This window comes from Chrysemys picta, chromosome 9 (assembly GCF_011386835.1).
Source record: "Chrysemys picta bellii isolate R12L10 chromosome 9, ASM1138683v2, whole genome shotgun sequence".
NCBI classification, from domain to species: domain Eukaryota; kingdom Metazoa; phylum Chordata; order Testudines; family Emydidae; genus Chrysemys; species Chrysemys picta.
Genome location: NC_088799.1, coordinates 33,340,955 through 33,365,475, shown reverse-complemented (window position 1 = coordinate 33,365,475; position 24,521 = coordinate 33,340,955). Strand labels below are relative to the sequence as shown.

Sequence of the window (24,521 nt, the reverse complement as noted above, 5' to 3'; positions counted from 1 at the left end):
GCCGGGCCAGTTTGTTTACCTGCTGCGTCCGCAGGACCGGCCGATCATGGTTCCCACTGGCCACGGTTCCCTGCTCCAGGCCAATGGGAGCTGCTGGAAGCGGCGACCACTACGGCCCTCGGCCAGCACCGCTTCCAGCAGCTCCCATTGGCCTGGAGCAGGGAACCGTGGCCAGTGGGAGCAGTGATCGGCTGGACCTGCGGACGCGGCAGGTAAACAAACCGGCCCGGCCCGCCAGGGGCTTTCCCTAAACAAGCGGCATCCCAAGTTTGGGAAACACTGCATTAGCGTATAGCACAATATAAAAAACTTGTATTCAATCTCTCTTACCTGCGCAAAATGGTATTGGACAAGTTTCAGTTAAGTCTTGTTGCTGCTGCTTTGCTGACATCAATGTTCAACAGTGAGCGGAGAAGAGTTAGAACTATGCTGGTCAATGTCCAAATTTTGAGCCATATCCTATGCTATGTAAGACTCCTATTGATGTCTGTGGTAGCTCTGTACGTGGAACAAACTTAGAATATTATATTTTATATTATTAATGCTAAGGGTTTTCAGAATTGTAAGTGTTTATCTAGAAAACCTCCAGAAATGTATCTGCTTACCTTTTAAATTGGAGTTGTTCTGTTTTTTGACGATACATGTAAGATTATCCCTATACATTGGGAGGGAATATAAAGGCATTTACAAATCTCTTTCTTTGTTGGGTTTCTTTGAATCACAGTTCAAATTGCTGTAGTTTTTGGTGCCAACATTCTGGAACATATCTTCAATCTGTGCCGGGGTAACTTTGACTTCCTGGAACGGCTTCCTGACCCATTGCTCCTGTACATCATTTCCTTTCTGGAGCTTGAAGATATTGCCAGGCTTTCTCAAGTTTCACACAGATTTAAAACGGTAAAAAACATTTACAACTTATTTTAAGTATTAGTTTTGCTTTGGCAAATTCTCCTGATTTAGTTCACTTTTAACACATGCATCCTTTACACATGTGTCTCTTTAAGATTATTCAGGTAATAAGCACTATTCCCAGTACAGTATTAAGTATTTGAAGGATTGGACCCATAGAATATTTAAGATCTTGCTGTCATTGCACAGGTTCAGCAGTGCAAGATCAGGCTCCATGGAGGATAATACACTCATGTGTATTACAAAAGCATTCTTAATGGATAGTCTCAACTTTAAAGAAATCATAGAAATATTTTAAAGAAAATTACCCATGCAACCCTGCTGATGTCAGTGGGCTTATGATGATGCAGCTGAGGCTAGAATTTGTCGTAATATCAATTACAATTAGCAGTACAAAATTATCAGTATTGTTGTTTTCAAAATCAACCATATTCAAAAGTTAAGTATTGACCATAATGCTGCATTCTTATGCCTTTAGGCTAATTCACTTGTGGTGTGGAGTGCTTTATTATATGGAACTATGAGGGGTTTTGCCAAGTATTTGCTGCCCCTGCCAGCGGCCCCACCAACTTGGCTCACCCTCCCCTAAGAGGGTACCATGCTGGAAGGGAAGAGTAGTGAGTTTAGACCTCCAGAGGTTGCCTGGAGTGGTGTCTCATGATCCGCTGCAAACACAACCAGTGAGAGTTGGTCCTCCGGTACCTAGAAGGGCCGGGAGCAGGCGGAGGCCAATCAAAGCCCAGTAGGCCAGATGAAAAGGGTTGGCAGCTTTTACTAGGGACCAGTTCTGAGTGAAGCCAGGACAGGGCTATTTGGTTTGGACTGACTAGTTTTATTGGGCCAGTTTGCAGCCAGATAATCTTCAGTGTCCTAACCCAAGAAGCCTGGCTTAGCCAGGGGCCTAGCCTTGACAACATTGACCTTGGATGTTAAAGTCCATAACATAAACACTAGTCCTTCTCTATGACTAGTGTTTATGTTATGGACTTTAACATCCATGTGATTATTTTGTTTTCACGTTTAATATGGTTTCTTATTGGACTGGACTGAGAGCTGACCCAGAGGGTTAGGCCATGGAGGTGGCAGACCATTGCAGATGCAAGACACAAGAGGGTACTAAAGAGGATGAGTCTCTGCAACATTGTGAACTGACATGAAGAGGCACTCTGATAGTGAGTGCATGATGTAATATTGACCATATAATCAAGTATATTTAGGTCTTTTACAAAGTAAACCTTTCTTTTTCACCTTTTGGATTCTCAGAATCTCAACTGAGGGGAAATAATATTTCTAAACTATGCTAATATTTTTGTGGAGATTGGGTTCAGTTATGACCATAAAGTGGAGCATGCAATTGAGGCAATGGAATAGACTCACCAGCCCAACCAAAGCTTCAGGAGGCTTTTGCCTCATGTACATACAGTGCCTCCAGGAGTGGAGGGTGAACATGGCTGCTGTGCAATACTTGAACTGAGCAACCAGGGATAGTCAATTTTTTTTTTGTCACGGTCCAAATTCCTTGGTCAAGGTATAGTCAAAATCCAGACTCCATAGAAAATAATAATAAAAAAAATCCAATAATGATGATAATAAGTAATAAATAAAAAGATGTTTGGGTCTGTTCAAAAGCATCTGGCACTCTGGATTTGGCTCACGGTCTGCCTGTTGACTACCCCTGCCGGACTGTCCTGATCACTGGCCCCAGTGATTAGGGCTCGGGCAGTGCCATGACTCTGCCCCTCATTTTCTCTGAGGAGGAAACATAGACCATGAGCACTAAACTGGAGCAGTCCTTGTGTTCAAGGGAATGAAAAGACTGCTATTGCTGCAAGATCGTAGTAAGTTATTTATCATTTCTTTCCCAACCATGGATCCTTGCAGGACACAGCAGCATAGGCACAGACTCCGTTGGTGCTCCGGGGCTGGAGCACCCTCGGGGAAAAATTGGTGGGTGCTTTGCACCCACTGGCAGCCCCCTACCCCAGCTCACCTCCGCCTCCACCTCTTCCCCTGAGCGCACCGTCCCCGCTTCTCCTCCCAGCGGTTGCCACTGCAAAACAGCTGTTTCGCGGCGTAACAAGTTGTGGGAAAGCGCGCTCATGGAAGGAGGCGGGGCCGGGGTGGGGATTTGGGGAAGGAGTCCAATAGGAGAAGGGAGGGGGTGGAGTTGGGGTGGGGACTTTGGGGAAGGGGCTGGAATGAGGGCAAGGGTGGAGTTGGGGCGGGGCCGGGGGGGCACGAGCCCCCACCGGCGCCAGCAGAAGTTGGTGCCTATGCACAGCAGGGCCCTTTTTCATTACCATATTATCAACCCAAACTTTTTTTCTTCCTTTCAAAGATAAATTAAAGAAATAGGTAGCTGCATCCTTTCATTTCCAGCCCTTACCAAATATTCTGGCTAAGTATCATGGCCACAAGTATCCTGCAAAGACTCCTAGATAATCTCTAGTTTTGCTACTACTGGTTCTTGCTGTGTGCCATCTTTTGCCCTCCATCCCATTATTATTACAGTCCATCTTCTATTTCCTGTTCTTGCCAAAGACCCAGACTATCAGCAAAAATATTCTTACACTTTTAAATATGTTCACCTTTATTTACTCGCATACTCACGTATTTATTTCTTCTCTCACCAGTTAATTCTAAGCATAAATCTCATCATGTTTTTCTGTCCAGAATTTAGTATCTAGGTTTATTCCAATGCCAGTTTCAAAGTATTTTTTACTTTTGTATTTTCACTGTGTAATATTTTAAAACAAAGACAGTGTAAAAGAATCTGTTTTATATAATCAAGTAAGGAATGACTGCAGTTGCCTTACTCTGAATACCACCACTCAAGCACTGCGAGTTTTTCAAAATATCAGTATTTACTGAAATACATAACATGGTATTTTCCATCAGCGGCTCAGTAGATTTCTTAGATTTACCTTATTTGTGGATTTTAAATGGTTCTATAAATGCAATTATTTTAATTGTAAAAATTGTTACTTATCTTTCTATGAACTAAAATAACCACCAGAGGGGGCTATATCCACAATGAAAACCTGAAGATAAACATTTCTGATGTTCTGTAACTATAGAGTCTGATTTTGCTCACATTAACACTGGTGTAAAACTAGTGTAAATCCATGAGTTCTGGGAGTTACTTCAGATTTAAGCCACTGTAATAGAGACCATAATCTCACCAAAGTTTCTAACACTGAAAGCTGGCTGTTGTGTTATATATTCTGAAATCCATTATGAAAGAAGAAAACAATAATATTGAATTGATATTTGCACTGTATGTTTTATATATTGCGTATGAAGTACTAAAAGATAGTCTTCAATATTTTCAATTTAATACAATTACCAATTTTCTAGGCACAACAGACCAGAGAAATATAACAATCAGAAATTTTAGGAAAGCTTTTAAAATTCATCCCTTTTTCTTCTTTCAGCAGTATTTGAAGCAGTATTTCCCATGATCCCTGTCTTCCCATTTTGATCAGACAACCCAGCATGTGGTAATATAACCACCACCGCTCAGCAGTGGAACAGATATTGGGACCAAATTATAGCATTACATCAGTGCAATTCCATTGACTACAGAGAGGTTGTACCAATAAAACCATTGTAAAACTTGTGTGAGGGAAGAATCAGATTCAATATCTTTCAAGATCACTTATTTTAAAGATTGGATATAATGATTATACTGATGCACCCAATCTTCCTAATAATTACTCTTCTATGATGGTTGTATCAAACTTGAAAAAAAACTTCATTTTCTCTTTCTGCTTATGCTATAATGGTGAATATGATTGTTTCCACACCATTCTGTTTATGCAGGCATTCAAAACTGGGAAGCATCACCCAAGAATCACAATCCATCTCCAGAACTGAATAGCTCATAATTCTTGTGAAAGCTTCTTTCAGTTGCATAGGGCCAAGCTAATCTCATGTAAATCCAGAGAGTCTGATAGTATAACACCACAAATAAATAGATTTGGCCCTTTTTCTTTTCCACAAACACATGCATATATATCTGTAATATGATTTGTAAATAACATGGGCCAAATTTTCTGGTATAAACTGGCACAGTTCCATTGATTTCAGTGGAGCTGTGCCAATATATATCAGCAGACAATGTGGCCCAGATGGAGAAAATATTTTTGAACTCATTATACTGAAAAAAACCATGACAATAATTTACAGAATATATAATACCATGTACAAGACCAACAAAGACATATAACAAGGGTCAAATCCTACAACCTGGACTCAGTCCTTACTAGGGCAAAACTGGTACTGAAGTTATTGTAAGTTTATCTGAAAATGGTCTGTAGGATTTTTTCCCAAAAGATCTCATTCTTATATATAAAGCTAACTTAATATACGAGCTGTGCTGGGTTTTTGCAAACCAAACGGTCAGTAAACATTGAATATGTCTGGTTATATTTGTTTAAACCAGAATAACCCTGCCTACTTTCTCTTATAAATAGATATGCAACTCTGACACACTGTGGGAGAAAATTGTGCAGAATTTGTGTGGTGCAATTACCCCTGAAATGAGAGCACTGGCACAGGAAGTGGGTTGGAAGCAGTTCTTCTTCACAAACAAGCTTCAGCTTCAGCTGCAGCTCCGAAGAAGGAGGCAGAAACAAGATGATTGGTAAATGCTGACTGTTTACTGGCCACCATGGCAAATGTGAAATGTTAAAAGGTGACCAATGTGTATCTGGGGTCCAAAATTTGACCTTCATTAAAGTGGTTTTAAAATTAGTGAACATCCTCTGTAGTCTAGATGTCTAAACTTCAAACAAATAAGCCAATCAGCACTCTGTCATTAAGGGGAAACATCATTAGAGACCAAGAACTGAATGGGTATGTATACCAAACTACCCTCTTCCTTTCAGACAGCTGCTTCAGGTCATGGTTTGGGAACACTGGAAGGATGGTATACGGGTGAAATTTTCACTGCTTCTGCCTGTGCAGGAAATTTTGATGATAATGGACTAGTGTTGTGCCAGTGTTGTGACTCTGGTACCTTTGATGAGGTCTACATTCACTTAAGTATATTTTCAATTATAAAATAATATTTACTATTGGCTCTTTGCATTGTAGCACATCAGTAATGTTCCTACCAAACAGAGCTGACAAATCCATTAAGAAAATATTTTACATAGCTTAGAATTTCATCTTAATTGTTGTTAATTACAACATTAACTTCAACAATCCAGAGGTCAAGTATTAATAGCCTTAAATTATTAATTAGTGTCTACCATGTGTTATTGACTAGGTTTAAATATTGAGCATTTATACCAATGCTTGCATTTTTTCCATATAATGGCCTAAAAGCTACATGATTTACTCAGCTAACTCCCACAAACTTCAGTTAGAGTCTTCCTAAGTAAGGCCTGCAGGATTTGGCACTGTACTAATGATAACATCACAAAACATTAAGGCCAATATGGTTGCACTGGAATGCCTAAAGTTAGTTACCTGAATTCACTAAAAAGTGGCCTGATTTATTTTATGTGTTGAGCTGATGCTGATGTGAGTTCATAGTATTCAGTACCTCTGAAAATCAGGTCATTTTGTTTAGGTGCCTAAATATGGATTTAGGTGATTAGTTTTAGGCTCCCAAGTAAAGCCAAAATTCTCAAGGTGACCTAGTTTTATTTACAACACAAACTTTTATAATGCAAATGGTCCTTATTCACAAAAGTATTCTTATTGAAACCAAGACTTACTTATTGTTGTCTTATTGTATGACTAAGGACTACTCTTGTGAGAGAGGGTTACTGGGATTGGGCCCTTAAATATGTAGCTGATTATTTGAAATGTTTTAGTAGAGCCATGTATATTTTGGTTATAGTAAGTATAGATATAAGGAACTTAATCCTGACCAAATGCCACTAACAATTTATACAATAATCTGAGTATGGCCATCAGAGTGACTGACGCACTGGTAAATGATCAAACTAAGTGTAAAAGGCGCTAATTACAATAGCATGAAAGGCAGTTAGACAAGTTTTGATCTTTAACTTCTCTAATTTTACAGGGTGGTGTGTTATTCTTTATTGATGAAGCCTTGTATTATCATTATATTAAACATAAAATAAGTTGTTATTCTTTATATCTAGTGCCAATTTTTCACCATTTTCCCCCTTCTCCAAGGTCACCATTCAAAGTGAAATGGTATTAAATATATATTCTATGGAAGTTTTTCTAATCTTTGTGAAACATGAAATGTATGGTATACCCTTGGAGCTTATAGATAAATGTGACCATATTCATGCTATAAAGCTATTTACTTGCCAACAGTTTGCCAGAGGAATATTTTACCTTTTTTTAACAATCTTTAGTTACTTTTGTTATATTATTATTTACTTTAGAACAAATGCCGTATTCTCTTTGGGCCAGATTCTCAAGTGGTGCAAATCTGTGTAGCTCCATTGACTTCAATGCTGAGGATCTGGCCCATTATTTTTAAAAACTGGTTTAAATGTCAAGTATTAAAAATGCAGTATGTAAATCTACTGTAAACTGGTAATTAAGAAATAAAAGTTTAGATTCTACAAAGTGATTTATTCAGATAGTCTAAAATATATTTTCTCTTATTTCATATTTTTTTCTGAATGTCATTCTAGTAGTACTTCAAATTTTAGAAGAAATGTGCTAATCTGAGTAAATTTACTTTGCACTGGAATTATATACAGATATCGCCTAAATATTTTGCTAATAGTAAAGAGTGTTAGGAAGAAGGCCCTGAACCTTTCAAACACTGAAGCACATTCTTAACTTTATCCATGTGAGTGGTCCACTTTAAGTCACTGGGAGTATTTACATTTATAAATTCATTGTGTCCATAAATTTGTAGGATCAGGGCTTACGTGATTTTATTTAAAGATACTATATTTACAAGATTCCTGTCCTTGAAGAATAAAACACTCATAGGGCAACTCTAAAATAAAAAAGGAATTTATAAAGAACTGCAGTGCATGAGCTTAGCTACTCAACAATGGAGCTTCTTTCCTCATCTTCATGAAAGCTTAGTGCCAATGGATTTAGATTTCCCTGGATTTCCTTGGCAGTTTCTGCTCCCAGAATCTGCTGGGGCAGGGGAAGAGGAGGGTTTCAGATTATGAAAGGAGAAGACACCTAAATTCAACATTCATTTAAATTGGTAATTATGCTGGATTGAGGGGGAGATGATGCCAAGAATGGCCATCTCCCCACTTCCTGGATCAACCAGGTTTCTGTCCCCTCTGCAGAGGTGAGGAGAATCATTTAGCCCTTACTTTGCAGGAGTATCTTTACTTTTAAAATGAAAAAGTGCATAGTTAAAAAAGGAAAAAATCTTGAAATATTTTATAATATAAAGTTTATTCTCATTACATGATCCAGTTAAACCAAAAGAAAAAGAAGCTCTATAGAAAGACGTATGCAGATATCTTAAAAGAACAACATTTAATTCATTACGGTAATGTGCAAATAAAAACAATTGGACAAATGGAAAAGTGAAGTTTGAAGTATAAAAGACACATATCTTTTTTTTTAAAAAGAAGGAAATTGATGGAAGATCACCATTTCCATATATATAGTCACCCAACAAAATAAGTCACTTTGATTAAAATAAACGATCAGCAGCATTCCCACTAAACAAGACATTGAACCTGCACTTAAAGAATTGATGTTGGTCTCATAACTTCCCCTTATTTGTTCTGTTTATTTGGATACCACAAATTGTTTTCAATAAATTCCAGCAGCATACAACAATATTAAAGCAGAAACCTCATTTATGACAAAAATAACCTTTATAAAGCTTAAACCCAGAAAATAAAATGACACTTTGTAGTTAATATAGGCACTACATCACAAGTTGTGCCTCTCAAAGCATGGGAAATATTAATGTAGCACCATACAAACATTCTGTATTGTCCCTCTGTTATTTAATATTGTCAAAAAAACAAGGCAATGCACTTAAATAGTTAAAACACTTATCTTTTCCATGATTTGCATTACATAGCTAATTTTACAGCAAGTAAAAACAGCACTGAAAAAATATGATCAGTTTTACATAGTGAATGTTGTGCTCTTACATTGCAACACAATTAGTCGTAATTTAATAACTTTTGTGTTGAAATAAATTTCAATAAAATATATGCTGTCTTCCATGCAACTGTTTCTAAAACTAAATACATACTTTTGGCCAGCTTCACCCAATGTTCTCAAGTTCTATCCCTGAGAAATTGCTTATTTAGGTTAAACAATGAATTACTGACGAAGGATTGCAATACAAATGTTTTACAATTGTAAACTGTGTAAACAAGTAAGGTAGCCAGGAACTTCAAACTTTTTCTGGAAGCATCCTCCAGTCTGAGAAATCCTTGATAAGATGTTTCACCTGCAAAGTATCAGGCTTAGGAAACTGGACATGCTATAACAGAGTATTGGTAGCTGTCTCAGATCTCAGACATCCGTTACAACAAATCAGCTAGAGGAAGTTATTAAATGGGTTGTTCTCACATAGGAAAATTCTTTGGGTTTGTCTCCACTTACCAGTGGATCGACGCTGCAGCGATCGAGCCACCGGGGGTCGATTTAGCAGGTCTAGTGAAGACCCACTAAACTGACCGGAGATCGCTCTCCCGTCCACTCCAGTACTGCACCGTAACAAGAAGAGTAAGGGGAGTTGATGGAAGAGCATCTCCCATCAACATAGCCTAGTGTGGACCCTGCAATAAGTAGATCTAAGCTACCTCGACTTGAGTTACGTTACTAACATAACTAAAATTGCAGCGCTTAGATCAACTTTCCCCTATAGTGTAGACCTGCCCTTTCTGTATGGTAATAAAATGCAACCAGAGTAGGGTCAAGTTCAGTCTTCCAAAGCCTTGCTCTAAGCACACAGGATCTGATTTTGATCTCACGCTGATGTAAATCAGGAATAACTCCACTGATGTCAATGGACCTATGCCAATATATATTGGGTCTGGCCCAATGTAGTTACAGGTATAAAACTAATGCAAACAGAATTAGAATAATAGGAAGGGCCAGATTTTGTTCTCAGTTGCACCAGTGTAAATCAGGAATAACTACTGAAGTTGACTCTGGCTACACTGAGATCAGAACTGGGAGGCTCATAAACTCTACCTGAATGTATTAACTATTCTAATAGACTTTTGCAATAAATCATCTAGTTTTGCTGCCTATCCTTTCTGCTGCAGAACTCCATTAATATTCCCCATCCTTCCACAGTTTTTGTTGTTTTGTTTGTTTTACTTCAGTGCTGTTTGGTATCAGAATATATTTAAGTACCTCATTTATCATTTCTCGCATGAGCTGAGAATGGATAATTTGTTCTGCAATCAAAACATCAAAAAGAGTTCCTTGGACTAGAGAGTGCTTTCAGAAAAATATAAGAAATTTTCAATTTTATATCACAGAAACATTCTTTTAAATATATTAAATTATGTGTATCATTGAATTATTATTAGTATTGTAGTGACACACGTGCGTAGCTGGATGAGAAATGTAACCATTTTCTTGTGTTCAACAACAAATTTCTGATCAGCTGGAATATAGAGTAGGAAAGTATTCATGTGAGGCCTGATTCTTCTCTCACACCAGTGTAAATCAGCAGTAACTGCATTGCAGTCAATAGTTTCATCAGTGTAAAACTTTTGTACATGAGTTAAGAATCAAAACGAATGTTTCAACCACTGACCAAATATAAAAATAGTGATATTGCATCTGGAAAGCTCTTAACATCTGTATCTGTTAAAGAGACAGTTCTAAAGCCAAGAATCGTAAGTGTGACAGTAAACTTGCTTTTACAAGCACATTTCCACTAATTATTTAATATCAGCACTTTGCAGCTCATTCATTATTCACTGTGATACTCTTCAATGCAGTTGGTCTTATAAGAATAACAATTTTGTACTGCTATATAACAGAGATATGAACCTAATACATACTTTTCAAAACATTCCATAAATTGAACTATACTTTTGTGTTATCAGTGGGTTGGTCTTTTGATGGTTTCTTTTGAATACAAGGTTGGATGAGTAAAATGATTATTCCTACCATGTAAAGCAAACCGCATATGTAAAAAGAAAAATCATATTTTTGTGTGATGTCATAGATCCAACCTGCAAAACAAGGACAAGATAGTTTTCAGTAGAGAGCATATCAGAGAAACATAAAACAGGAATGTTAAAAAAAACACTGCATATTTATTTCATGAATACATCCTATTATGTGACACTTCATTCAAGTCACAAATTTTTTCTTAAAAAAAAAAAAGTGGAAATTGTCTCCATCATTAGACAATAAAAATAGACATGAACTGACAAAAACCAGTGGTTTATTCAGTCCTATGCAGAAAGCCAACCCATGGCCTACACATCGCTTATATCCCATTTAAATCCTCAAAATTGGGGTTTCAGATATGCACAGGCCTTTTGATGGTCCTCTCCATAAGGGAGAATTTCACTCCCAGTCTGAAGTGAGGTATAGGGAGTTAGGACTTTCAAAACATTTTGGCCGGGGAAGCTTAAGGCAGAATCCTTGGGATCCAGGGCCAGAAAACACGAGTGTCTCAGAGGGAGAGCATCAGGCTGTGATGCAGCACAAGGTTGAATGGGAGTTTGGACTGGGCTACCTACTTACCGGAAAGAGCCAGGACTCAGGTGTGAGTGAAAACAAAGGTCCATCTTAGAAGTCTGGCAGGAAGATTCCAAGTGGAGGGGCCTATGTTTATAGATTCTTTCTATAAACATAGGCCCCTCCACTTGGAATATTCCTGCCTTAATCCAGTCTTGTTTTTGCCAATGTTTTCACATAACTAGAAAAATGTGATCAAATTACTACTACTACTACTAACTGTATCCAGCCTCCTTTCTTGGAATAAAGAATAGCAAACTGTGAAAAGATCAGTTTTGTCAATGAATGTGTTAACTGTAAGTAAACTTAAAAACATGTTGTTGTATCACAGAGGCATTAGGGAACATTTAACATTTACAAAGCACTCTACACGCTTGATTTTCCACTATTTTGCATCTAGTATAGTCATTTACACCTGTGGAAAATTGATGTAAAATGCTGCTAAATCAGAATGACTGTTTTACATTCACATTTGCACAGGTATAAATGGTTATACAAGGTACAGAGCAGTGGAGAATCAGGCCGTATATTGAAAGATCAGTATTACTATCCCAGTTTACAGATGGGAAACTTACATAGTAAGTAATTACCCCAAGCCATACAGTGAGTGAGTTGCACAGGTGGTATTAGACTTTAGGAACTCCTGGCTCCCAGACTCCTATTCAATCTGCTATACCATCCTAACTATGTAAATAGTAAATGGAGATGTTTTCAGTCCTCCATCCAAGCTCTAGAACAAGTCACAGATAGTGAATGACTCAAAAATTCAAAACTCCGGTAGACTAAATTAGTCCTAGGCTCCCATAAGTCTCTGGATGTGTGATACGTGTATCTGAAGACCCTACACTGTTCATTTGCTAAAGTCTGTAACTCAAACATTCTGTTTTATTCAGATTTCTTTAATGTATGATTTTGATCCTTGTTTGGTACAATCCCAATAGCAAAGCTAGATCACCAAATTCTGACTGCTTCTGTTTCTCCAATCTTCATCAACTCCAGCCCAGACAACAAATATAAATCCTATACCAGAAGCGAGAGATAGGAATAAAGCAAATTGCTTCTAAAGTCCCTCTGAGAACAAAGGGGGCTGGATTGGCTAATCCTATTTAATTGTTCTTCTTTCTCTGACCCTTATTGTCCCTGCCACTTCTGCATGTTGTTTTTTAAAATTCTGATTATAATAAAGAAAAGGTGAAGAAAATAATTTTAAATGGAAAAAAAATCTATTCTGTCAGGACTGCTAACTCAGTAGTCCAGAAAAACACTCTGGGTGAAATTCACCTCTGTGCAAAGGGAAGCATGAAGGTTTAACTTACACATAAGACTCATGCTAGCACTGTGCACAGGGTGAATTTTACCCAGTTTATTTTACTTACCCCAGCTACGGAATATGTATGTGATTGTGTAGGTGATGGAGTTGGTACTAAATACAGAGGGCCAACATAGGCACTTGAATACATGCATAAAATTCCCGGTGAAGTCAATAGGCCCAATCTGACAGTCATTGCATAGATGGAACTCCCTCTGAAGTTTATGGGAGTTTTGTCTTAACAAGGACCATAGAATTAGTTCTAATTGGTGTTGCCAGGGCCAGCTCCAGGCACCAGCATTCCAAGCAGGTGCCTGGGGCGGCAATCTGCAAGGGGCGGCAGTCCCTGTGTTTTTGCCGTCCCAAGCAGCGCGCCGAATTGCCACTGTGGACGGCAGGAGCAGTCCGTGTGCCGTTAGGGCGGCACGGACGTTTCCGCGGCGGCGGCAATTCGGCAGCAGCTTCTATGTTCAGCTGCCCAGGGCGGCAATTCGGCAGCTTCTGTATTCCGGCTGAAGACAGAAGCTGCCGCCGAATTGCCGCCGCCGTGGAAACACGCGTGCTGCCCTAACAGCACATGGACTGCCCCCGCCGTTGGCGGCGGCAATTCAGCGCACTGCTTGGGGCGGCAAAAACAGTAGAGCCGGCCCTGGGTGTTGCATATGATTGAATGAAGATACAATTGAGCCCAAGACATGAAGAGCCGAATCCTGCAGTCTTCAGTCAGATAAAATTCCCAATTAGCTCAATGGGAATTAATTAATTATGGCGTAAACATGCATGTAGGTTGTCAGAATGTGTGACCCTTTTACTTGGGCGGCTGTAACTTCTACAATCTCTTTTAAATATGACTTCACAAATTTGCCTTATGTATCACTGCATAGGTATCTCCTCTTCTCTTTTTGTTTGCTCTGTTCCCTGCTGGCACCTCTCTTCCTCTACTCCTCAGGTTGGAATTATGCCCGGCATATTGCACAATTAAGAGGTTAACTTTGTTCATGAGGGAAAAAACTGCTGAATTAACAAAGCATAAAATTTACTGGGACAAAGAGAAAAAGTACAGTCCACCATCTTCTCTATTTTCCAAGGGAGAGAGTATTGTCTAATAGTTAAAGAAGAGTCCTGGGTCCTATTCCCAGTTGTGCCACTGACTCATTGTGTGATCTTGTGCATTCAATAAATTCTTCTGTGGTTTAGTTTACCCACATGTAAAATGGGTATAGAATACTTACGCAAATCACTGGGTAGCTGTGATAACTAATTAATATTTGTAAAACATAGTCAAATCTTCTGATGAAATGCTCTATAACATGCAAAGTACTGTCACTGTTCCCACAGGAAGATACAGTTTCTGTGGAATAGTCTAAAAAATTGTCTCATGAATAAGACTCTTGATCTGTACATTATTAGACCAAATGCTGGAAATAATATCATTTCCCGCCTTCAAGAAAATAACCTTATGTAATATATGTCGCATTTAATACTAGTTACACAGTAAATGTTTATGTAATGAAACTACTCTCTGGTATTGAAAGCAAAAATGTAATTTTGGTTAATTATATGATAAGACTATTGAAAAGAAAAAAAAATTAAAGTAAATTTAAAACATTACACTACTCAAGTCTTATGTTCTTGAGTGAGTCACTCGTGGGGCCAGGTTAATAAAAGTTGGTGCAAGGAGTCATACATTACCCAGGGCCGGCTCTAGGTTTTTTGCCGCCCTAGGCAAAAAAATAAAAATAAAACAAACTCCAAGAGCACCAAAAAAATGGTGGCCGGAATGCCGCTCCTGAAATTGTGCTGCCCCAAGCACGTGCTTGGTTTGCTGGTGCCTAATAGCCGGTCCTGACATTACCCCTTCCTGCTACCTACTACCAATGGCAATTGAACTTGTGGGTGTTAAATGCTTGTGGTTAGGATATTGGACTGAGACCCAGAGGATCTAAGTTTAATTTCTGATTCTACTCCTGATTTTTGTGTGTGAACTTGAACTAGTTACCTTATTTTTGTGCCCTCAGTTTCCTCATCTGTAAAATGAGGATAATACTTCTCTACTTTACAGGAGTGTTATAAAGATAAATATATTAATGTCTATAAGGACTTCTTCTGATGCTGTGGTGATGGATTTCATACAAATAGGGTAGATAAATAGTGTGGTAGCATGCTATTCCTTTAACAGCTGTGCAGGCTAGGAACCCTCTCCACTATCTATATAACAGTCTTGTAATAAGATTCCTGGATTGTCTGTGTCACCATGAAGCCTAAAATGTCTGTTGCGTCAGTGTAAAGCAATGGAATCAGCTACATGCATGGTTGAGAGCTCTTTTTGTTTAGAATGCCAGCAGGTTCAAACGTCACTGGGATTTGTGCTTTGTTGCCATCCAATTTTTAAGTTCTCAACCATTTTGACTTTACAAATTACACCTGTGTGACAGCAGGGCATGTATCTATGCCATACCAAGAGTCTAGACCAGGGGTAGGCAACCTTTCAGAAGTGGTGTGCCGAGTCTTCATTTATTCTCTTTAATTTAAGGTTTCGCGTGCCCGTAATACATGTTATCGTTTTTTAGAAGGTCTCTCTCTATAAGTCTATATTATATAACTAAACTATTGTTGTATGTAAAGTAAACAAGGTTTTCAAAATGTTTAAGAAGCTTCATTTAAAATTAAATTAAAATGCTGATCTTACGCCGCCAGCCTGCTCAGCCCGCTTCCAGCCTGGGATTCTGTTCACCTAGGCCTGCAGTGGGCTGAGCAGGGCGACTCGAGGTCAGGGCAGAGGGCTGGGGTGTGTGTGGAGGTGCAGGGCAGAAGGCTGGGTGTTGGGGGAGGTCAGGGCAGAGCGCTGGGGTGTGTGTGGAGGTGCAGGGCAAAAGGCTGGGTGTTGGGGGGAGGTCAGGGCAGAGGGCTGGGTGTTGGGGAGTGACTCAAGGTCAAGGCAGAGGGCTGGGGCTGTGTGGAGGTGCAGGGCAAAAGGCTGGGTGTGGGGGGGGTTCAGGGCAGATGGCTGGGGGTGTTTGGAGGTGCAGGGCAGAAGACTGGGTGTGCGGGGGGTTCAGGGCAGAGGGCTGGGGTGTGTGTGGAGGTGCAGGGCAGAAGGCTGGGTGTTGGGGGAGGTCAGGGCAGAGCGCTGGGGGGGTGTGGAGGTGCAGGGCAAAAGGCTGGGTGTTGTGGGGGGGTTCAGGGCAGATGGCTGGGGTGTGTGTGGAGGTGCAGGGCAGAAAGCTGGGTGTTGGAGTCGACTCGAGGTCAGGGCAGAGGGCTGGGCGGGGTGGGGGGGTGCAGGGCAGAAGGCTGGGTGTTGGGGGGAGGTCAGGGCAGAGGGCTGGGGGAGGTGTGGGGGTGCAGGGCAGAGGGCTGGGGGAGATGTGGGGGTGCAGGGTAGAAGGCTGGGTGTTGGGGGGAGGTCAGGGCAGAGGGCTGGGGGAGGTGTGGGGGTGCAGGGTAGAAGGCTGGGTGTTGGGGGGAGGTCAGGGCAGAGGGCTGGGGGAGGTGTGGGGGTGCAGGGCAGAAGGCTGGGTGTTGGGGGGAGGTCAGGGCAGAGGGCTGGGGGAGGTGTGGGGGTGCAGGGCAGAAGGCTGGGTGTTGGGGGGAGGTCAGGGCAGAGGGCTGGGGGGTGCAGGGCAGAAGGCTGGGTGTTGGGGGGCGACTCAAGGTCAGGGTAGAGGGCTGGGGGTGTGTGGAGGTGCAGGGCAAAAGGCTGGGTGTGGGGGGGGTTCAGGGCAGATGGCTGGGTGTGTGTGGAGGTGCAGGGCAGAAGGCTGGGTGTGGGGGGGGTTCAGGGCAGATGGCTGGGGGAGGTGTGGGGGTGCAGGGCAGAAGGCTGGGTGTTGGGGGGAGGTCAGGGCAGAGGGCTGGGGGAGGTGTGGAGGTGCAGGGCAGAAGGCTGGGTGTTGGGGGCGACTCGAGGTCAGAGCAGAAGGCTGAGTGTGTGGGTGGGTCAGGGCAGAGGGCTGGGGTGCTCGGCTCGTGGGGGTGCTCCCAGCCCCCTGCCCTCAGCGGCTCATGGCAGGAGGCTGGGAGGGATATGCCCTGTTCCACCCCCTTCCCTCAAGCCCATCCCTATCTCTCTCTGCCTGCTCTACGGAGCTGTGTGCATGCTGCCGCTCTTCCCCCTCCCCATCACAAGGGCCATCGCGGGCAGGGAGAGGGAGGAGAAGGGGCAGAGGGGCCGGAACGCACCAAGCTGTGGGAAGAAGCGGGGGAGGAGGGAAGCTTGGCTGACGCAGGACCAAGCCTCTGCATCCTGCCCCCGCAGGGGAGAGCGGTGGGCGGGGGGGCTGAGTGGGGCGGGGGGCCAGGACCTTTCCGGCCCCTCCTCCTCCTCCTCCTCTCACGGGGCAGGCAGCGTGCCACTCAGAATCGGCTCGCATGCCGTGTTTGGCATGCGTGCCGTAGGTTGCCGACCCCTGGTCTAGACCATTGTGATAGCAGAGGTAACTTGACCAATCACCACCCTTACGCTATAGCTAATTTGCCTGCAACAATTTTATTGGTTGTATGAGGCAGTTGGCGCAGATGGTGGATTATTTGGCCCAACTGACATACCCCGTGACAGCCCAACCATTCAGCAACTAGTTTAAGCTTAAGAGAGATGTCAGGGGAAATCAGTGTGGGGCAAGCTCTTGTTAAGCCTTGGCCTGTAGTAAAGAGATTAACAAAAGAGCCCAGTTTCAGGGTATGGGATTTGCCTGGTTTTTGTTTGTTTGTTTGTTTTAATTTGTTTCCCTCTGTTATGGTTAATAAACTGGGATTTGGGTTTATATTCCTTGAGATTCTGGAAGTTTTAGGGTTGGAGTTGTGGGCTCCAGGTGACCCTGTGTAACTCCCTCAAGTCTTCTACTGGGGGAAGCTTTAGTTTGTGGCCACAGCTCATAGGAATGCTGCTAACAGATACTTCTGAAGAGATGCACTGAATCAATACATAGAATTTGTACTGTTAGGTTAGATCAGTGTTCCATCTGCTCCATTTCCTCTCACAGACAGTGGCCAGAATTAGATGCTTCTGAGGAAACCCCATAAAGGACAATTATGGAACAACTGCCAATGCAGCTCTGGCCATACAAATTTGTGGCTAACACCACCCTGTGTTGGGGATATGTTGGCTCCTATGAAACATGGGCCTCTAAAAGAGGAGAAATTGAGTTTAAATTATTAAAATTCTGCCCAGGATCAACACAAGCAAGTCTTCTGGCAGATATGTTCCAATGAGAAATGGCTTTAAATGCTGCAGTTTTACTGAAAAGAGATATTTTAGAAAACATAGAAGAACTTGTTCTGTATATCTTCACATCCTGGTGTTCTGAGCTCAAATGATGAATAACAATATTACTTAACAATATTAAGATTGTGGTAGATCACCTAAAAACTTGGAATGCAATATGTTTTCTATATTGAACAATCTCTAAAAATAGCTTCACTCTCTCCACTGAAAGGTTAGAATGAAGTAGAGCTCAAATTTGCAGAAGCTAACCAATGCTGGCCCCAAAATTATACCTGCCACAACCTGCATGTAACAGGTCTGAGCTAAAATAACACTGGAACTTAAAGCCCGCTGTTGTTTCACTTACTCTTAGCTATCGCCTCGCTATTTCCTCTTTGGAATGCTTGATACCACATATGTGTCAGGCAGGTTAAGTCAGGACACTTTTCCAACTTCTGTTTGTACAAGCACATTTCAATGCGCTGTCCACATTTCTTGTTCAAGGAAAACAAGGTTTTTAAGAACCCACATAGAGAGAAACTCCTTCTAAGATCTTTCTCAAGAAGTATGAGATTAGCACGGTGACAGCCCATACGTCAATCTCAATTCCTTGACTGATGCAATTCAATTCTGCATTCAGATTGTTTCAAAAGGTTTGAAACGCAAAATAAACTCCTGTTACCATGTTATCCACATTGGTTCATAATATAAAAGCAGAAGGGCTAGCTGGTTTAGAGCAATCACTGTATCTTTTTTTTTTATTAAAGGCCAAATTCTCCCCTGAGATATGGGCATGTTAACTCTTACTGCGCTCAATTCTGGCTGACAGGGTTTGAGAGAATGCACAGTAGAGTTGTAGTTTTGCTACCCTTTGAAAGGATTCAGCATCTGCTCTCGTCTACATCATTCCAGCACTACTGACAGGTACAGAGAAAGAGAGAGGGACTATAGCTCTCCCAATGCTGGTGGTGGCTCTAGCCCAGTTCAGTGTCCATGCTATCCCCAACTGAAGATGACCCATTGCACCTTATTGCTTTCTTCTGACTCATGCATCCAAAAAAGACAGTCAGAGTCTGGGCCAAAGTATTATTTTTAGGGAGTATTTTTGTCACCCGACTCCACATTCCTTTGTACAGGATAACTTACAATGAAGGGGCTTGATTCCCTCCAAGTTCATTTGAGGAGAGCTGTAGCAATGCCTGCAACTTCACTTCTCCCAGGGGCGAGGAAGCAACATGCAGTACAGTCCCAAAATTGGACAGTGTTGTCTGATAATTGGGCAAAGCCAAGGCAGCTGTTGATGAGCTCTATCAGCACATCCATTGGGCAGCCTATGCTGCTGGAGCACAAACACAATTTAAATCTACCTGGTGGACCCACCATAGAAGGTGATGGTACAAACCAGTCTGTGCACCCCCACGATGAAATCTCCCTCCCGTGATGCACAGTGGCAACCCCTACTACAGGATTTCCAGATTTCTCATCTGGAAATATGCACGCTGCAGGTGTAAACTGTGATACACAAAACACAGGAGTAAATATGTTAACCCTTTCTATGCTAGAAAATTTGTATATACAATTATATTAAACAATGTACCATAAAAATGACAGTTTGTAACAGAGCTAGAATGACTTGCAAGGATGGCAGTTTGTACTGAGGGTGCGGGAATGTATTCTGTAAACACATACATGTAAAATGGGACACTAATCAGAGCCGGAGCGGCTGTAATTTTGTTATCCACATTATTATAATATCACAAATATATAATAATTCAGATATAATCACAGATGTATGTTGATTTGAAACTTGAACTATTTACCTGCAAACGGTGGTCCTAGCAGTGCAGATATCCCATTGGCACAAATGATGATGCCGTAAGCATTTGCAAGGTGCTCTATCCCCACTAAATCTTCAGTCACAACAGGCATTAGAGAAAAATACCCACTGGAAAATCCTATTAGGGCACAAACCATTGCCAGGCCAATATATGTATGCATTAATGGCAGAATAAGAATACAGATGACAAGAGTGAAGTTAGCTATCAGGAAGACATTCCAAGTACTGATGCAGGGTAAATCAGAGATAATTCCAAGGATCACCTTACCAAATATATGAACTATGGCTATAATCGAGGTCAAAGGAAACACATCATTCTGTGTGGATAAATTATACTGTTTGACAATTTCTGGAAGATGAATAAAAGGAATAACAAAGCTGCTATATGCAAACAATGCCCAAAACACAAAAGCCACAAATACTCTATTGGTAAAAGTGATGCAGCCCCAAAGTAGCTGGAATACCAGGTTCCAAACCCCTTCTTGATTGTAACAGTCAGCTGGCTCACTCTCTTAAGAATGCAAAGAGCATACAAATTCTTTCCACGTCTGCTTTTACCTTTGCACTCCATAGCTTGAACGTTATCAAGCACTTTGTCATTAGCTGGCCCTTCTTTTTCCTCTTGCTCTTCATGTAATACCCCATTAGATTTTATGGACTTTGTAGAGTGGAACAGAGCTTTTGCATGATAATCTTCACGATTGTTTCTCTCAACACCCTTTTCATTGGCATCCTTCTTGGAAGAAAGTGGCCTCATGAGCGCTCCACAGACACACAGGTTCAGAGACACAGCACCCTGGATAAACATTGCATTCCTCCATCCAAATTCCTTACACAGATACTTCAGTAAAACGGTCATTAGAAATGTTCCAAACCCTGTTCCAGTGGTACTAAGTCCCTGAGCTAGTGCTCTTCTCTTCTGAAAATACCGTCCTACCATGACCACTGCAGGAAGATAAACCATGCCACTCCCAACACCTGTGAAAATAAAAACATCACATGCTACTCTACTGAAATCATCCAGATTTAGCAAAGTATACAGCAGGGATGCCCAAACTCTGCAGCAGCAAGAGCCACATTAGGAACGTACCAGTAATACAAGGGCTATACCTAATTTCTATATAAATATAATAAATAAAAACTTTTCATTTATCATTTACTTTAATCCAATATTCATAGTACTTTCCAAACACAAATTAATTAATCCCTGAAAAGTAGGTATTGTCCCATTTTACATATAGAAAAACTGAGCCATATTGAGGCTAATGGCTGTAGATATTTTCAGAGGTGTTGAGCAGTCATATGTCAATATGACATCATCAGGAGCTGTGAGCGCTCAGCACTTCTGAAAATCAGGTCCCAAGTAACTTGCCCAAGGTTATGCAGCAAGTCAATGGTAGAGGTGGGAATAAATGTACATAGATTTTAATTTTTAATTGTATATGCACACAGCCATAATATTTCCTTGTACCTGTATCTTATTTGACAGAAAATAGAAATTGCTTGATTTTTAAGTTAACGAGTGAAAAAACCTGCAGCTAGTGATTTTTTCCTCACTTTGCAACTACAGGGTGGGGTAACTGTAGGACACATTTTATGTGATAATTGATAATTGATCCAAAGCCCATTGCAACACTGCATGCAACACAGTATAGACAGGTGTAATCATAGGCGATGACAGAGAGGAACATCTCCACTTAACTTTCAGGCTGTGAGGGAAGGGGCTGACAATGCCATTCCCTTTGCCCCCTCTCTGCCCCCTGATTTTTGCTGGCTGTGTAGGGGAGAGGTCAGAGAGGAGAAGCTAAGAATAAAAGATATTACCACATCAGCTAATAGATAGGACTTGAGGCTGTGTGGCAGCTGTAATAGTACTCTCCTGCCAACAGAGGGCTCTCTGTCCCCCCCTTCTCCCATTGCTGGACAGGCATGGCAGGATCCTTATATGGGCCCTTCCCCTCCACCTATGAGGAGCTGAATGGGCGTGGCTCCCTCTATTCCCCTCCCTTAGGCTAAAACCAGGGGACACAGCTATGGGGGATGTGGGGCTAGGGCTGCCCAGCGGGGGGGGGGGGGGCAAGTGGGGCAATTTGCCCCAGGCCCCACAGGACCCCCCACGAGAATATAGTATTCTATAGTATGGAAGGGACCCCTGAAATTGCTTTGCCCCCGGCCCCCTGAATCCTCTGGGCAGCCCTGTGTGGGGCCAGGACAAAGGGGAGACAGCTGTTGGGGTGCACAGGCACTGGAGAGAACATAGGGGAAACCAAGAGGGATATTTTGGGAAAGGGACAAGAAGCTGGAAGGATGTGGGGGAGGTGAAAGAGCCTGGGGTGAGAGGCAGTTTGGGGAAGAGAGAATAAGGGGCTTTGAGTTGAGAGGGTTAGAATGAGTCTGGGGAAAAAGATGGGAGAGACTGGGGGAGATTCATGGAGATGAGCCTAGGAGTTGGGGAGAAGATATTGGAGGAGTTTGTTGGAAATGGGGGGGGGGTCTAGAAAGACTGTACATCAAGAGGAGTTGGGAAGAGAAAAAAATAAACTGATGACATTAGCACAATGGTTCTCAAACTTTTGTACTGGTGACCCCTTTCACATAGAAAGCCCCTGAGTATGACCCCTTCTTAAATATATAAAAAGTGTTTTTAATTTATAACACCATTATAGATGCTGGAGGCAAAGCGGGGCTTGGGGTGGAGGCTGACAGTTCACGACCCCCCATGTAAGAACCTTGTGACCCCCTGAGGGGTCCCAACCCGCAGTTTGAGAACCCCTGCATTAGTAGGAGGGTGGGCATGCAATGAGCCGCCTGAACACTACAGCACATGATGGGAGCCAGTCAAAAATTGCACCGCTAGTAGGAGGCCAAGGTAAGTAAGTGCTGGGGGCCTTTTTTAAGGGCAATGGAGAGATGAGAACAGGTGTGGTGACCTTTTTTGGTGTTGCAGTGAAGGGAGGTCTCATGGCATTGCAGGGGAATATCCCTGACCCCAATTTTTTACCAGAATTAGTCTACTGAGAGTGTCTCAGTTCTTCTCAATCTCATTTGAAACATCCAGTCAGATTTCTCTAGAGAACACAGATATGGTTTTCATGTTTGCTATTTATTTCTACATATTACATTCTACAGTTCAACAGTTTTGGTCTGGTTTCCTTGGACAGGATGAAAAAAAGAGAGAATTGATTCATTTGTACCTAAGGGTACTCCAGATATAAGGAAAGAGTCGTACAGGCAAGGCTCCCTGCCCTGATGAGAGTTAATTATACATCACTGTTTTGATATCATTGTGATCTCTAATAGAATCAATAAAATGATACCAAGTAGAATAGAAAAGCAGAAGAAAATTCTTTACAGAAATTCTGCAGATTTTGTGGAAATTTCTTTAAAGGATTTTTGGGGGTAGGCATCTTCATTTAGATTTCACCAAAATTTCCAAAAAGATTTCTTTTGTCCATATTCATCACTCTTGGCTTTTTCCACACACCTTGTAGTTTCTGATTTATCCTTTTGGGAAAGACCAAAAATCAAATCTTTTTTCCTCCAGTTGAGCTCAGCGAGAGCCTGAACTACACCTTGCTTCATGTTGCAAACACATCTTTCCAAAGGCATTACATCCAGAGCCTCTTCAATTGAAGTGTTGCTCAGATAAGAAGCACAAAAATTGTTCCTTAATTATTCCTTGCAGTCATTTCTGCCATCCTATCTCACAGCTGTGAATAACTACCTCCTGATGAGGGATTCTGGGATTAGAGGTACTCTAGTTTGTGACAGACAACCAGTGTGTTAAAAGCTCAGAGCATCTGAGAAGTTACAACAATCTACAATATGTGACTAAGTTATGTCAGACCTTACATGTCTTAATGAGTTTAGCAAGATAGGCCTTGTCACAGGGCAGCTGACCCCTTAAGGGGAGTTGGGCCCAGACTCATCTATGATGATTCAGCTACCTCCCAGCTGAGACTGAAAAGCTGGGGATCAGGTGATGATTATGAAAGCCAGCAAGTAGGCCATTTGGGAGACAGTTGTGAAACTAAAAGAGAAACTATAGGAAGCAGTTTGGTCTCTAGAACAGCGTAACTCCCAGGCAGAGAGCTGGTAGGAGAACTGAGGCAAGAGCTCCCAGGAGCAAGAAGGCTCTGGCAGGAAGCCCCTGGATTGGGGGGTAAGGGGGAAGAGGAGGGTTTGTGAATAATTCTCAGGCAGGTGTCCTGTAGAGTGGAAACCTGCAGGGAACAGTAGACCTTTGTAGAAAACTCTGGAGTAAGAGGTGGGGATGATTAATGTGCTGTGCTAGCTTTCTATAGAAATAATAAAGCTAAAGGCCTGGGGAAAAGAGCCTGAACCAGATTCTGGGTGTGGTGTCATTCCATCCTGTTCTGGGGAGGCAGTCCAGCAGCCACCAGTTCTCTACAAGAAACTTCATCACCACTGGGATCCTACTGACACCTTTGGTGTACTAAAGCCATTGCTCAACAAAGGCTTATGTTCTTCCTCTGTCTATGCAAATAAAGACTTTTTTTGTACATAAAGGATTTTTGCTTATGGTATAGTGCTGTAAAGATGTAGTCCTCACCCTCAGCATATCACCACCTTCATAAGTTTAGTCATCTCTTAGGCTT

General features: G+C 41.8%; 2 protein-coding genes across 2 annotated transcripts in view; one reads left to right on the top strand and one right to left on the bottom strand.

Annotated features, from left to right (window-relative positions):
* FBXO36 (F-box protein 36) overlaps positions 1-7,471 on the top strand; it is an 85,871-nt gene extending 78,400 nt beyond the window's left edge. The window contains exons 3-4 of the mRNA XM_008165919.4: positions 725-897; positions 5,385-7,471. Of these exons, the coding sequence (XP_008164141.1) occupies positions 725-897; positions 5,385-5,558 (347 nt within the window). The 3' untranslated portion in view covers positions 5,559-7,471. The remainder of the gene's footprint in view (positions 1-724; positions 898-5,384) is intronic.
* Positions 7,472-8,252: 781 nt separating this feature from the next.
* Positions 8,253-24,521, bottom strand: part of SLC16A14 (solute carrier family 16 member 14) — a 38,383-nt gene continuing 22,114 nt past the window's right edge. Inside the window, 3 exon segments of the mRNA XM_024103293.3 lie at positions 8,253-11,039; positions 19,886-20,338; positions 20,341-20,880. Of these exon segments, the coding sequence (XP_023959061.2) occupies positions 10,891-11,039; positions 19,886-20,338; positions 20,341-20,880 (1,142 nt within the window). The 3' untranslated portion in view covers positions 8,253-10,890.